General features: G+C 38.4%; 2 protein-coding genes, 1 long non-coding RNA gene and 1 other non-coding gene across 5 annotated transcripts in view; 1 reads left to right on the top strand and 3 right to left on the bottom strand.

Annotated features, from left to right (window-relative positions):
- The first annotated feature begins 2,097 nt into the window (after positions 1–2,097).
- LOC148741644 (uncharacterized) lies at positions 2,098–3,275 on the top strand. The gene is made up of 3 exons (XR_015996000.1): positions 2,098–2,233; positions 2,658–2,796; positions 3,151–3,275. It is a non-coding gene; the product is annotated as an uncharacterized LOC148741644 (long non-coding RNA).
- LOC111344882 (uncharacterized) lies at positions 2,723–5,086 on the bottom strand. The gene is made up of 3 exons (XM_088746904.1): positions 4,863–5,086; positions 4,392–4,539; positions 2,723–3,639 (listed from the first exon to the last, which is right to left on the bottom strand). The coding sequence occupies exons 1-3, from the start codon at positions 5,049–5,051 to the stop codon at positions 2,723–2,725; spliced, it is 1,254 nt and encodes a 417-aa protein (XP_088603030.1). The 5' UTR covers positions 5,052–5,086.
- A 1,117-nt stretch (positions 5,087–6,203) lies between these two features.
- LOC148741643 (collagen alpha-1(XII) chain-like) lies at positions 6,204–13,523 on the bottom strand. Of its 2 annotated transcripts, none has more exons than XM_088743832.1 (3): positions 12,608–13,523; positions 7,622–8,032; positions 6,204–7,256 (listed from the first exon to the last, which is right to left on the bottom strand). In XM_088743832.1, the coding sequence occupies exons 1-3, from the start codon at positions 13,065–13,067 to the stop codon at positions 6,958–6,960; spliced, it is 1,170 nt and encodes a 389-aa protein (XP_088599958.1). In that variant the 5' UTR covers positions 13,068–13,523; the 3' UTR covers positions 6,204–6,957. The 2 variants fall into 2 exon arrangements, with proteins under 2 accessions (XP_088599958.1, XP_088599961.1); XM_088743835.1 differs by lacking the exon at positions 12,608–13,523 and adding an exon at positions 8,284–11,206.
- A 1,413-nt stretch (positions 13,524–14,936) lies between these two features.
- LOC111342104 (uncharacterized) overlaps positions 14,937–15,743 on the bottom strand; it is a 7,582-nt gene continuing 6,775 nt past the window's right edge. Inside the window, exon 4 of the transcript XR_015994888.1 lies at positions 14,937–15,743. This exon is cut by the window's right edge and continues 3,154 nt beyond it. This is a non-coding gene — a transcript (uncharacterized LOC111342104).

Here is a 15,743-nt window from a genome sequence, read left to right as displayed (position 1 = left end):
TTCGGTTAACGCATGGCAAAGAGTTTGTTTTCGTTTTGTTCATTGGCATTTCTCGAGTGACCAAAAACGTATTCACCTGAATCAACGGTTGAAAATACGTATTTTCCGGGAAGGTTAATGTGTATAAATAGAGGAAAACGTAATGTTTTCCTGGGTTTGCCGTTCGTGTAACGTACAGAAAATGTCATGTTTTCTTCAGTTCGCAACCATTTTTCACCCGGTGAACGAAATGTTCAAAAGAGTTTTGTGGTCGAACGCATGCATTTTCCAACATTATTCCACGATGGTGAACTCGAGAAAATTAGTTGAAACGCATTTTTCGGCGTTTTGCCATTTACACGTATTGCTGATCGGTTAACGTTTGGAAAATACCATGTATTCTGCCATTCACAGCCGTTTTGCGTTCGGTTAATCGCTGTTCGACCCAATTAGTGCAAGTGACCCGATAAGCTCAATTTCCTCAAATGATCCAAACGGCTCAAATGACTGATTTGCCTGAAGTGACCTCATCGGGCTCAATCTCCTAGATTAGACAAGATATCTACTGGCGCTTTCATGGAGCAGGATTAAGAGCAGGAAATAATGATCACGATTGACGAACGTCTTATTTTCAGGGCGTTGACCTTGTCAGTACCTTAAGAAATGTTCGCAGAACAGTATCGGGAATATGCACACTGACGTTAGAATGAAAATGGTTAAGAAGGTTATGTAATTTTAATTTCCGATCAATGAAATAAAAAAATAAAATAAAAAAAAAAAAGAAAAACTGCAGGCAATAACCAACCTCAGCAAATCCGGCAGCTACAAATGTTAATCATTCTCCCCAAAGTCGACTCGTGGGATCTTTTTATTTTTGTTTTCAAAAGCTCTTTGATATAAGAACTTCTAGCTCTACAGGTACAGGCAATGTACTAACTTGGCGCCTCGAACAGCACATGTCACTTAAAAATAACATGCATGCGAAAGCCAGAAATTTGTATTTTGGCTATGTACAAAAGAATATATTCAATTCAAACTGAATCAAAAGTTGAATGACTGCTGGAGACTCGGAAACGTTATTGTTAAGACTGAACTAGAAATCAGTAGGATGGCAAACTTTCACTTAACATAATCCAGCGTAAATTGAACTCTTTATCATTTCTCCTAATTGGTTTTTAGGAATCATAATCTAAAATTTATATCCGGACACTTTTACTGCATTATCTATGAAGAGACACATTACAACAACACGCGTCTTGTTTTTCAAAGGAAAGATGGATATCGTATCCTCTTCCTGTGGACCCTGCTGTCCTTTCGCCTTCCTAAATAATCATGATATAGCATGCGTCCTAACAGTTTCAAAGGAATGATAGGAACGAATAAATGGACGCATTGGAAAAAATAAATAGAGGTCCCGTCTCCTACAGGGTTAGGGGTAGGAGACGTTAATTTCCCACTCACGAGATTACTGTGTGATGGATGTCCTCCCCTGGGGTGGGATGGGTGGGTTGTTGTCTTGCGTTTCATACATGAGCCTCTGGCTCGGGCAATATGGGTAACCATGCCCCACGTAAAGACATTAAACTTTGATTACTATTACTATAGATATCGTTTCATCTTTCTGTAGACCCTGCTGTCCTTGCACCTTCCAAAATCATCATGATAAGAAGACAAATGATATTTTTAAGCAACATAATGCGAACCTGGGTGACAAGCAAGCTATCCAGTTAGCAGAGTGCGACAGCTGTGTTAGCCCTAATAGCTCTACTTTCATACTATGGCTACGATGGCGGTTGAATTCCAAAATTGGATCACACACACTAGTGAGTGGTGATGTGGCTGTTCGTCTTTCACCTTTACTACCCTAAGAAACATATATGATTATTTTTAGACAACAGAAGCTTGATGTTTATTTTCATTTTTATTTTATGTGCATATGGTTTAATCAAGAGGCGAACTCCTGCTTGACTCAGCACGCAATTACCACTGGTATAGAAATAATGGATTTAGAAACGTCTTTGGAATAAAAGCTGTGATTCGATCTTCAATCTTCCAACGTAGGAGGACAATTTGTTTTGGACAGTCCACCCGGCCGAGTAGACCGCCTTCTCATTTTGGTTACTAACCAGAATCCAAGGATTGTAGTGTTACTGACTTTTATCAGTACATGCCGCCGCGAAGAACTGATGTAAAATTGTACAGGATGAGAGGGTAGAAAAATTATTTACTCGCTCGCCGACAATTTCTTGAGAAGGTAAAAAATTAGAACCATTTAATTTTGAACGATCACTATGATCTTTCCAAGTTGATTTAAGGGTATGTAAAAAACAAAAAACACGTTAACGAGTTTACGTGCTTTTGTAAGAGAGGTTTTGTTTATAGCATAAAGCAGAAAACTGTCAACTTAAAGTATTTAATCTGTCAAAGATTATCTTGCGCCAAGAATGTGGATGAAAGGACTTATCCCCCCTTTGCAGTTAACGGATAAAATAAATTTATAACTATAAATGATAACTTGGGTTTATGAAATATACGAAATGTAAACGTACTGGACTAAAAATGAAAGAACTTTGCCGAGGACTCATTTTCATTGTTTGTGGAAACATTTAGAAACAAGTCAGTTTGTATAAGTATCAGTCCATGAGCTGATAACAAGCAAAAAAATATTTTTCTCTCAGTTTTCATCATGGTGAGCTTGGAACTTATCACATCAGTCAGACACAACCATAAAGCTGTGTGACTTTTACACAAAGTTTTGCAGCCTTGAATCAAGTGCGGAATCTCCTGGATTTTTATAGTTGATTTTAACTCCATCCGGTAAGTTATGATTATCTAACAGCTCCCATGGAAACCGTCCACTCAAAGGCATCTCAAAGGTGATATTTATGAAATACGCGAATGTGTGACCAGTTCCGTTAATCTGCCAATCCGCCCAGACTTTATCTATGAAGCTGTGATGAATCCAAAACTCCGGAGAGAACGAAGCCGAGTGCTGTTTTAACATATGACCGCCAACACAGTCGTGAAAAGTAGGGTGAAGTTTTTCCCGAACAAACTTTTCAAACGCAACAAAATTTTCATCCTTTGTTATTTTTTGAATCACGTCTTTGCTTGGAAAGAAGCATGACATGTTAAAACGTCTTTGTAAACAATTTTTTCCTGTATCTTCAGGTACAAAGAAAGCGTCTTTCTTAAAAGGCCCGTCTCTAACGCAATTATCAGACAAAGTTCCGTCACCCCCCAAACCGTGAGGACCCGGATTCCAAACATCGTGTGTCTCCGTTCCTCGGGCCCAGTGTTTCTCGTCCTTACTCCAGTCCCAATAGGGAATTGTAACTCTGCAATCAACCTTTCGAAGGATGTTTTCAAACTCCAGCAAATACCACCTGTGCCATGGTAGAAAGATCTGAGGCATGTGATGGAGGAGTTTGGTAGGCATCCGGGCATGCACTTTGCTGATTCTTCTGTAATCATCTTCATAAATAGGGTTTGTTGCAGCAGTTTTGATAGCACCAACAAATCTTTTTCGCTCCTGTAGGGTCATAGCTGTGAATTCCTTTCTAATCCGATGACAGAATAAAAGTTCGCCATCGTAACACATACATTGCCGTTCACATTCATCGAACCATGGGTTCTTGCCATGACAGATTATTGGATTACCTGTAAATTCATTCAAAGACAGGTGATTTAGAGGGTCAGTGAAAGAGAATGTTTTAGTCTAGATCAACGTACCTCTAAACGACATTTTTCTCTAAATTATTGATTCAGTTTAGCACTGAGCAAAATGTGTTTTGAAAAATAGGAGACAGAAACGTTTGTATCTCTTGTTAATTTTCTTCTAAACTTCTGTTTGACTTAAAGTGTACTTTGACTTCCACTTTTTCCGCATCTTCTTGGCTGTCACCCGATGATTCTGTAAAAGGTTGATTAAAGAATTGAATTTCATTTGTGGTGGCTCACAAAAAAATTAGGTTAATAAGTAATACTCGACTCCTATCGACCAAGTCCATCCCCAGTCGGAGAAGCTAAGCTTTCTAAAAGCGTGGGGTCACTGTCAAACAGAAGGCACACACCAGATTGTTAAATCGTGTATATTGAACCCTAATACGTGTTACCTAATGTGACTAAAAAGGCCCCCTCATGACACCCCAGGACCCTCCAGGATCCCCCTAGCTACGCCCTTGATCTCAACACCCTGTCAGGTTTCCGTGACAGTCACGCAAGACCCATTCATATCCCGAAAGGTATGAGTAGAGAGTGGCACTATGCGAGTGACATCATGGCTTGCCTAAGAACACAACACAATGACCCCCTGGTGTTAAGTGCACTAACCAATCATGCCCGGTGTTTTCAGGCGTCCTCCCCTTACTCAGGTCTCAACAACTCAACTAAAACAATGAGCAATACTTAACCTGTCATGTATCGTTTTAACCCAGCGTAGTTCAGGCTTGGACACAAGTTGCTCTGTTTTATCAAAGTCGCTGTCATAATCAAGAGTGAACGGTACGAAGTAAGGAGGTCTCCAGAACAGCGGGGAACAGACAGGCAGTCAACAGCTTTCTACATCGAAACAAGTTTAAACGTACGCTTTAACATTTGAAACTTTCCTCCGCAACCTTCCTCATAATCTTGTCTTATAAACTAGGTCCTCGAACTTTTATTGTGAGTAAAAGAGGTGCGTCAGATCTAGGATATTTTACTGAGAAATTATCAATGCTAGCTCGATTAACTGATTTAATGATAAATTCATGTAAATCTAAAGGTTTTCATGGCAATGAATTGTCTGAATACTACGTTGGGACATAAATAGGATTAAATAGATAAAATACATTACAATAGGGAAAAATTGTCCCGCAAAAAATTGTTATTCATTCATTAAATACCTGCACTTCCACGCAATTTTGAAACAGCTGATCTGAGTTCCTTTCCTCCAGGGCCTGGAAAATTTCATGAAAATTTGAAGCACAGTTTTTGATCGTCATTTTCTGACATGACTCAATATTTTCGACAGATCTCACACAGAGCATTAAGATCGCAATGACAAAGACAAGCTGGTTACGCTGTGGAACCATGTCGGTGATCTTCTTTTCAAGTGTATCTAAAATCATCACGCAACACGAGAATTGTATATATATATATATATATATATATTTAAAAACAACTCATTTCCTTCCCCTTGCCATGGAAATTTAAAGGACACTGACGAGATTTGTATACACAATCACGACAAAAAACTAATCTAAATCAACAGGGTGACATGGTTTCTTCCTTGTTACATATTAACATTTCAAACACCTTAATTTTATATTGTTTCCAATCGTTTATTAGAAAAAGCCTCCGGAGGCTGTTCAACAATATGCTTACAAGTTATTTCCTCCTTATGAAATAGCTATCCTCGAGTGTTTAGAAATCGTTAGGTATATTGATCTAATTCTTTTAACAGACATTGTGATTTTGTCAACTATACAATAACGAGGAAACATCATCAAATTTTCGTTTTCCTTGTAAGCATTCAATTAATATGAAAATAATAGAGAGATTTTGACAATTTAGCAGGTGGAAAATGGAATCGTACGATGTTACCTTTGCAGGATAGGGTGTACGTGATTGTGTGAAAATGTCGAGCCAAGGGAGACAGCTTAGTACCTTATCGGCCGAGCTCTCGGAGCGATCAAATTTCCAAATCGTCATATTGTCCCGTTTAGATAAATGTAAGACTAAAACACATTTCCTGAGACACTGAAAAAACCCGACACAGAGACACTGGGATGTAGACATTGCATAATCTCAAGAAAATATACCTTATCGGCCGAGCTCTCGGAGCGATCAAATTTCCAAATCGTCATATTGTACCGTTTAGATAAATGTAGGACTAAAACACATTTCCTGAGACACTGAAAAAACCCGACACAGAGACACTGGGATGTAGACTTTGCATAATCTCATGAAAGTCCAGGCTGCCAAAATCGTACGACAAGTCTAAGGCATTCGTGTCATGTATGTATTAGAGGTGCATCCATACCCAGCCATTAATTTCATACTATGACTGAGCTCTGCTGAAGTCAATCTCGATCTTTATGATAAAGAGAAATTTTACACGAAAGTTTCCTAATCAAGAGTCGGTTGGTTTACTTCAAAGAGTTTTCCAAATGAATCAGAAAGAAAAGGGTAAGTCATTCTACCCCACCCCCGTTTGGCAAAAAGCCAGCCATAAATCCTCTCTCTTTTTATACTGTTTTTTCTTTTTTTAATGACACAAATTACTAGTTGACCTACAGTTGATATAACAAGATACTCAAAATTCGTACAAGGCAAAGCCAGGAGCCCATCACTGATGGGCTCCTGGCAAAGCCGATAATACAAGGAAGATTTTACTAAAAATTGTGTCTTCTTACTTAACAAATACAAATTTATCGAAAAGTCAGTTGAAGCATGTAGCTATAACCACTAAAATTGCAAAAAAAAACCCATTCTATGAAGGAAGACTTCTATTGCTAAACAAGATGCGCGATTAATAGTTGAAAATATTCTGTAAGCTTCGTTTACAAATATACAAAGCAGAAAGTTTGCAGAAAATTTGAAACTAGTAGTAGTGCTATTTTGAAAATGTCATTTTCACTGAGTGTATCAATTTTGGATCTTATGTCATTTCTTCAGTTATGATGGTCAATATTATCCATGCTATCCCTTGGGGAACTTGGGAGCACAAGAGGTATTATTCAGTGATGATGATGATGATAGGAGCAGCCGTATGAAAAAGGACGAGCAAAGATGGCCTGTTGCGGAAAATTGAAGAATCTAAATAGTCGGAGTGTGTTTCAAATTTTGCTAAGTTTAAGCTTTTTTCAAATACATTTTGACGAAACTAACGATTAGAGAAAATTTTCATCTAATTCAGGGAAACTTGTTAAAACAATAAATCTTTCCTTAAAAACTAAGTTTCAAACTTAAGGAGGGTCTATACCCTCTTTTGATCATTTAGCAAGGAAGATCAGTCGCAGCATTCATAGCATTCAATAAACTAGGAGCGATATCCTTTACAATTTGCTTCACCACTGCCCAAAGGTCAGAAGCCACGTAAAAATACTTTTCCGTCGGACTAGAAGCCACCTCCATTATCTCCGTTATTCCATTAAAGTAGCGACCAACGCCGACAACGTAAATTTCTACACCACTTTCCTTTAGTTCTTTGGCCTTTGCTTTGGTGTCGCTCGGGGAATTGGATCTCCCATCTGTGACGAGGAAAACTATCTTCTTGTCTGCATCAAGACGTCCACCTAAAAGACATGGAAAAAAACCCAAATGAATTTAAGGATGAACGAAGGAAATTAAATCCCTGTTGTGAGTTTCATTTAAAACTTCTTGATTGAGAATAAATTATGCGTAGTTTGGACGAAGGCTGACGATTTCGTTATACAGCGTTACCATTTATGGGATACTTATTTGTAACCCAGGTTAACTTCACTTGATTATTCCTAATACTGAGTTTCTCATCAAAAATTCCAGAGCCGAGTGAGGTAGAAGTTTTCATTACATTTCACAGTCATTTATGCAACTTATTAACAGGGTGTAATATCCCAAAGGCCTAGTACTATTTAGTATTTTTTTCCCTTTTTCAGTCTCATTCTCTTGGAAAATTTACCTGCCGTGCGATCTTCAAATAGTTGCATGGCTTTCACCAACGCAGCATGAGTGTCGGTTCCCCCTCCTGGGTAAGTAATTCTATTCATCTCACTGGCTGCGAAATATTCCGGTAAAAAATTGAAGTTCACGGTGGCTGAGTCCGAGAATGTGACCGCTGAATACTTGAGGTCAACGTAGATGTTTTTCATAGCTAATAGGTAACGAAGCGCCTTCTTTGCCTTCTCGAATCCACAAGATCCAACTGATCCTGAACCATCCATGAGAACAACAACATCGTGAGCCTCTCTTGAAGAAGGTCTTTGGAACAAACTCCGAAATCCAGCACCAATTGGAGGCTGCTGAGATTTAGCTTTTACGAAATTTTCTTCGAGTTTCTTTGCACTTGCTTTGTTACTGAAAACAACAAGGGCTGAAAAAGAACCAATAAAATAAATCTCCTGATATCATCTATGACTAATGGACTAATAGAGGACAGCTCCCCTTACAAAGAGCCTATTCATTAGCAAGTGCGCGACAGTGGAAAAGATTGAGTTTCTTACGTCTTTAATGCAGGTACGGACATATTCCTAGTTCCAGACATTGATCAACTTTTAAAAAGAATTTAAAATAAACTATGTCTATAACTTACTGAGATTTCAACAGTAATTTAACACAACTAACCCCGAACTGGTTCTGTGAAGAATACCAGCAGGCACACTGCAGAGGCGACATAGAGGGAAAATCTTGCCATCGCGAAGTCCTTCGTTTTTGTCTTGATAGGATCTGACTTGCAGCTTTGAGATTCACTAACCGCTTACACGTCTTTTTATGGAGAAATGAACTTCCTTGTTACTGTTTACCTTTGATAAAGGTCAGCTATTTGTCTCCAATTTTGGACCGTTTCAGCTGGCAAGGATGACAGGTTCTCTGTTTCATCGCACGTATTGTTGTTATTGTATTTTTTTCCTTGTTTTCCAAGAAATCTGGGTAGAGAAACTAGATTTCTCTTACAATATTTCATCATTGCAGGCTCAAAAAATTTAAGATCATGGCCACAAGGATCAGGCTTAAAAAGTGCATTCGCCTGCGGTCAGAATTTCTTGAGCATTGTTATTTTTCCTTTTTTTTTTTTTTTTTTCTCTTATGACCTTTAGCCACCAGGACGTTAGTAGCATCACGAGTATTGACAAAGTGTACTGAAACCTTATTATCCCACGAGTGTGTCTTTTATTGAGATCAAAATACTGTTCGAGCTAACATTTGATGTCTAAAGTTAACCTTCCTGAAGGTACCTGTAGCCACAGCTGCACTTTTAAGCGCAATAACATTGTGCCAGTACATTGCTAGAAACCTGTCAAGAAAGATTGTCTTTGTTTATTGTTTTGTTTCCTCACGTATTCGTGATGCGGATTGAAAAAAGGTGCTCGGCCCGATTTTAGTTTTTCACTCCCCCTAATATACATAGGTTAACTGATGAGTTTTTTTTTTTTTTTTACCATAACTTTTTAATGATAGTGTAGCTTTCTGCAAAAATATCCACTGCTCCCGAGGCGGATCATCAAACCTCATGTCTTTGGCGCCTGCTTTTCAGACTTCCCCCAGCCGACCCCTCCCCCCCATTGAAATTTTGTTCTTCCTGATACACCGTTGTAGTTCTGTTTCCTTTTCAGCGTTTTGTACATCAAAAATTTCAGCATGGCTTTACTTCTGAGAAATAAAACCAGATTTATTGCAATACTCTGATAACATTTTAAAACGAACTAACGTAGACTGTCGAGGGAAAGAAGAAATGCATTGATTCCGTGACAGATGCCACTTGGTTCCACTTGAGTCGGCCTCCAACATTTACTTCCGTGTCACTGATTAATTTATTCTGCGTTCGAAGCGACAAGCTAGCACAACCAAGGCTTTAGAAATGAGTACGGAGTAATATTCTATACCTCACGGCAAAGTGACTCTGCTTTGGGGTTTGGTGCCAATCCATATAGGGTTAAAGAAATTAATAACAATATTATATAATTTATCAAGACTAACTGACTTGTAACATGCACTTCAATTAATTGAAACCAGGGTGACCTTGTAAGATTAACAGCTGACCCTGTAATTAAAAAGGACCACTTACATGACTGTTGTATATTTTGGACAACTGTAATTATTTGTCTAAACCATGTCGAATGTTGCTAATTGAGAGTTTCTTCTTCACTTCTTGGTCCCGGTAATTTGTGTCATTAATGATAAGCATTTTTTCACTCTTAAAGCCATCTTGTTCACTAAATGAAAGGAAATAAGACACCACTAGAAATCCCGGCTAACTCGCATTCGTAGTCACAAAATGATCACCTAGATTCAATCTGATATACGTTCGCTCTCGCTGTTCTTATCTTTTTGAGTGGTATCGTGAAACCTAATCATTTGGCGTGTTGTATGCTAACTTCTGTAGCTATGTTATTTATTTCCTTGTTTTATCGTCATTCGTTTTCAAAATATGCGAAACTTTAATACACAGAAATAGCTCTGTGTTTCATGCCTAACTTTACTACCAGTCATTACAATTTTTCGTTTGATCGACCTTTTTACTATGTATAGAACTTGTAATGACCTCTCCGTCACGCGTTATGGGGTGTAATTTAAATTGTAGCAAAGGTATACGATGCGTTTCCTTTTCAGCGCATTGTTGACAATAGGCTTGACCGAAATAATCCTAGATACTAACACCTTAATCATGTTTCCTTGTTTCTGCGAAAGCGTTTTAGTACAAAGCGCTGACACGCTCACGGCAAATTTTCAGAGGAAATTTAGATATATTGCTGGTTCAGCTGTAACCTGCTTTTTTGCATCTTTGAGCATTTTGAGAAGTTTGAAGACTCCACTTTTGTAGAAGCGACGAAGCTCAATCAATGAATCAAAACATCGGATGACGCACTTCAGAAGGCAATTGGCACTCAAGGTAATGCATATTAAATATGATAACATTCTTGGTAATATTTTCTCTCGGAGTTGACTCAGGTGAGTCTGAGGAAATGTGAAAGTTGTAGGGGATATCACATAATTGAGCTTGGACTACTTAAGGCCAAGTAAAATTCCTAGTCATTAGGTTGTTTTTAAATTCCTTCGTCTATCCATAAATCCCGCAGACGCACTCCTCTGCACTGCCTTCTTATGTGTTGTGCCTAATTTTGGCTTTTCTCCTTTTGAGTGTCTGACAAAAAGTCTCCTACAGACCTTGATGTAATAGCATAAATGACAACAATAATCCAAGCCATCTAATTTAGTGCCTTCGTTTATTACATTTATTTACGAAATGTTCACTCTTTTTGAAGTTAACTAAATTTTTTCTAAGGTATAAAAGCAAGAGAGTCCTTATTTCATTCAAAATACTGAAAAACAAAATGAACTCAGTAAATCCTCTATTTTCAAAGGTGCTGACAAGAATTTCCATGGTGCTTCACCTTGGATCCATTACAATATGATATTCAAACTCAGGTGAAATAATGAGCTAATTAATTAATGACTAAAATAAGTTAAATTGCAGTGCTGTTCCTTTCAAAATACAATCTAAAAATAGAAGGCAAGTTTGAAATAAATCCTTATGTAGCCATTTTAACATAGTGGCTTATGATTCAATTGGGTTTCATATTTCTTGGGAGCAACTAACTTAAAAGCCAATTTTGTAACATCTAAGAAGCCCGACATGTCAGTGACACGGAATATGTGGTCTTTACGATCTGGCGAAGCTACTTCCACTATTTCACTGATTCCACTATTGTAATTCCCGACAGCAACGACAAAAATTTCCACACCACTAGCTCTCAGCAAGTTAGCATTTGGTATGGTCTTCGAGGAATCAACGTTTGAATGGCCATCGGTGATAAGAAAAGCAATCTTAACAACACCCGGACGTTTTCCTTTGAAAAAGATTAATGAATACAGTAAGTGGGTTTTGCAGTAAGCGTATCTCAAGATTATATTTGTCCACTAAAAATCCTAGTCATCCAAGCTCAAAGGGTGAGCGACTTTGAATTCCTCTTTTCAGTACCACCCTCGAATCAAATTTAGAGGTCGCGAGAATAAAGAGAAATGATCACCAATTTAAGAAGCTCCAGACTGTCAAACTAGTCATCCCTCTTGGACAAAAGCTCATCTTTCAAACCGGCCGTCTAAATCCCACAGGGATCAACGAACGCTTTTCATTCCACTAATTTCTTCATGTTTTTCTCGTTGCCATGTTCCCACCAATAACGTAGCTCCATTTTCTGCCTTTAAAAGCACACAAAACCCACAATTCCCCTTTTCGCTCCGACGAAGGGCTAACGCTCTAAACGTCAGCTTTTGTAATCGTTACGGTGGCCAATTTACCATTTCAACTTTGTTGATATATCCAAATTATCCCTCTTGGTACCCGGCATTGGAAGGGTAAAGAAATTGGTGCGAAGGATATGAATACATCATTAAAATTTATTTGGAGACAAGATGCAAGTTTGTTTACTTTTATGGTCTGGATCTTTTAAACGTTGTCTCTTTCATTTCGTTTGTATTTGTAAGTGTCCTAAGAGAAACTGTCTAGAACTAAACTGTGTGACTTGTGACGAAAACAAAACATGTTTAGAAGCTGATACCTTGCTATTTACTTGAACATAAGACCGGGAACAACACTAGTTGAAACACAACAGTAAAGTATCAGACAAGTTCTCATTCCTGTTTTTTTTTTTTTTTTTTTTTTTTACTGTTTTGGTCTAGATATTTTCAACGTTGTCACTTTCTTTTCAGTTGCATTTGTAAGTGTCCTAAGAGTAATTCTCTGGACCTACACACTGTGTAACTTGTGACGAAAACGAAGCACGCCGCATGAACGAGCGGAATTCCAAATACAGTTTTGAGGAGTAACAAACCCTAACACCTGTGAACCTGTTTTATTTTTGAGTTTAAAACTAACACCAAAACTAAACAATGTTAATATTCCCTGTTTAAAATTAAAACTTCCGATGGAAAGTAAATTTGTACATACCTGAGGAGGGATCTTCAAAAACATTTTTTGCTTCTGCCAACGCAGCCTGAGTATTAGTTGATCCTGGAATATAGGGAAGTTTCTTTATGTTAATTCCTGCGTCCGGATTAGCAACGAAATTGAAATCTGTCGTGGCAGTACTCGCAAATGTCACTGCCGCATATCTGTCCTCAAATCCTACTTCTGACGCAGTGTCAAGCATGTTCTTCAAGGCTTGCTTTACTTTTCTGTAGTTGCAGTCCCCAATCGAGCCTGAACGATCTATAATCACCACGATTTCTTCCTGAATGACCTGCCTCTTGCTCCGTCCAATCTGAGACAAGTACGAGAGGGGTATGCGAAAGAAATTGGTCACCAGTTTCGTCGCGGTCTCATTTTTAGTCGGTACATGTTGAATTTTAGGAAGGAAGGAAGAACAAAAAAGATACAAGTCCCTGCAACCGCACAATCTGGCCGCCATTTTCCTTGTTTTGACGTCTCCTTTGGCTTTCTGGGATAGTAAAGTACCAGGCCTTTCTCTGACGGGGTTTTACGAAAATAGAAAGTTACGCGTTCACTTCACTTCCACCGCCGCCATATTGAATTCTCTGTAATACGATATACCGCTGATATTTCGAAACGGGCTCGAAATGGCCCCGATTTCTGGTGCTGCTCACTGCCACCTAATCTTTACACAGTCGAAACACGTTCACGTGTACTAAATTGAATTGAAATCCTAAGCAACGTCAAATTTCACCGTATTTTTACAAAGTATATATAGGGGGGAAGCTATCCTTTCGCCCATCAAACGCATTGAGGTCATAGAGAACTTTTAGTTGTACACAGATATGGTTATGTACTCGATTAAGATTCTGGGAGCACCTAAACCAGTGTTTTCTAACGTAGAGAAACCCGAATCGGCTGGGGTTATTTCGTTATAAAAATGGGTTTCTTTATCTAGATGCATCTAGTGCATCTAGATGCAGCGGTCTTTCAACGCCAGTTAAAACAAGGAGTTCGCCCTCTCTCAGTTGATCCATTCTTGATGTCAAATCTCGTTCTCGTGATGGTTTTAGCTGATGAAGTCCACATCTCAAGAGCTTTACTAAAATACTGGTATTTATGAAATGTCAATTTCCCAATTTGATTATAAGTTACGGAGACATAGCGATAAAATCAATTGACCGAAGTACATTTACACTTACACTGATAATATTGTTAGTCACGTTTTGGAGCTGGTCTGAACCAAAATGGGTTCCTGCCAAGACATTGACCAGTTAGAAAGGCAAGGATGACGATCACAGTTAATCGGTAAAACACCGGAGCCATTGTTGGAATAGTTTCTCGCGAAGAGATTAGCCTCAATTGTCTGAAGAGATCTGTGTTCTTTGAAGACTTAGCTGGTTGTCACGGCTTGGCTGATTTTATAGTCAGAAAGCAATCCCTGTACGTGTATTCCTTCTTTGCAAAGCATGTGGCTGAGGGCGAAAATGTAGCAAAAGCTGTGGCGGGAAGGCTGAGGTTTGCGTCACGTGAAAGCCTGTAGCTTTATTTAGTACGCAGTCGTTGTTAACGTTGCGCTGAAGTTGATTTAGGGAAGTCATATAAAAAGGAATTTGAAAGAACAACGGATATTACCTGACCACCAAATTTCTTATCTACAAAACCATTCAAAGATAGTATTTCTAGTTCTCGTACATTGTGTTTCGATAAAAATTCATTTCACGGTTCAAGCACTGCTCTTCCACAAAATGTCCTAATTTTTCACGGCTACACCGCTTTTTCCGGATAGGCCCACCATTACCTACATTTCCATATTGATGCCAAACTATTTTTGTAAAAGCTCCACCTAGACAGGAAAGCTAGACTGTAGCCTGTCTCTCTGTCACGTTCGATCTTTAAGGCACAAACTCGATCCGTTTTTCGAAAAAGAAGATATCCCCTCTTGTACCTCCCCCCTGCATTTCGTTGGTTAAATCTTTCAAATAGAAGTTCAATGACCGCGCTAAGTGAAGTATATGAATTTGGTTTAAAATGTACAGACGCGCAGGTTTTACAACCTACATGAGAAGGTGTGGAACTCTTCCATACTTCCTTTGTTAAGCAATGCCCTTGCTGCGTGACTAATTTTTTTAGCTTCTTTGACCTTCAGCAACAGGGAACCCCAATTTAGAATATGACCAAGATAGATGACAATGTCATCATAATCCGACGGAGGCGAACAGAACGTTGCCGAAATTTAGCTTTTCATACTTTTTTAGCATTTTTAGGTCAGATCCAACATTTTAAAGTTTTTATCAAGAAGACTAACCGCCTAAGCAGTATGTAAGATATATGAGTCGTAACGTAATCTGATTGTTTTTCTGTAATTAGATCAAGATATCGTTTAAACTAAGATTTATCTCAAGCGAAAAACAACCTAACTGACACGTAACCAGAGAAGATAACCATCATGGTGCTGAAGGTTAGAACGCATTACACTCCAAAGCAACCCATATCAAGTGTTGTCCTTACCGATCGGTAGAAGACTAAGGGAAACGTAAATGACAAAGATTTCTCAGAACGAGGACTTTTGAATGTTTTTAAAAGGCGGATCATTACTTGAGGTAAAAATAAAAGCAAATAGATAGTATTTCTAGTACTCGAAAATTATGTTTAAACAAAACTGTAGATTTCGGTTAAATCCGCGTTCTTCGACGAAATGTAAGCAAAACTCTAATTAAGGAGCCTGCCGTGACTCCCAATTTTATAATTCAGCTTGGTAAACAAGGAAAAAGTTACTTTCAAGATGACTAGACAGGGAAGCCAGTCAGTATCCTGTCTTTTTGTCACGTGCGATCTTTAACCACATCCTTGACTCGTTTCCCCGAAAAGAATCTGGCTAAAAAAACAATCATGCTCATACTTCCTGCGTGAATTTCTTTGGTTAAATTGTTCAATATGAAGCTAAACGACCGAAAACAATGGAGTTTCCGAATTTAACTTAAAAAGTACGGGCGGTTTTCACAGCCTGTATAAAAGTTTGAAACTTTTCCAAATGCGGTTTTGTTAATGTCTCGTAGCCAAAAAGTTTTTTTTTTAGCTATTTTGACCTTCAGCGACGGGGAAGCTTGTTTGGTCCATGAATAAGATATATGAGTTATGTTGTAATTTGATG

This window comes from Stylophora pistillata, chromosome 1 (assembly GCF_964205215.1).
Source record: "Stylophora pistillata chromosome 1, jaStyPist1.2, whole genome shotgun sequence".
Lineage (NCBI taxonomy): Eukaryota > Metazoa > Cnidaria > Anthozoa > Scleractinia > Pocilloporidae > Stylophora > Stylophora pistillata.
This window is presented reverse-complemented; position numbering and strand designations above follow the sequence as displayed.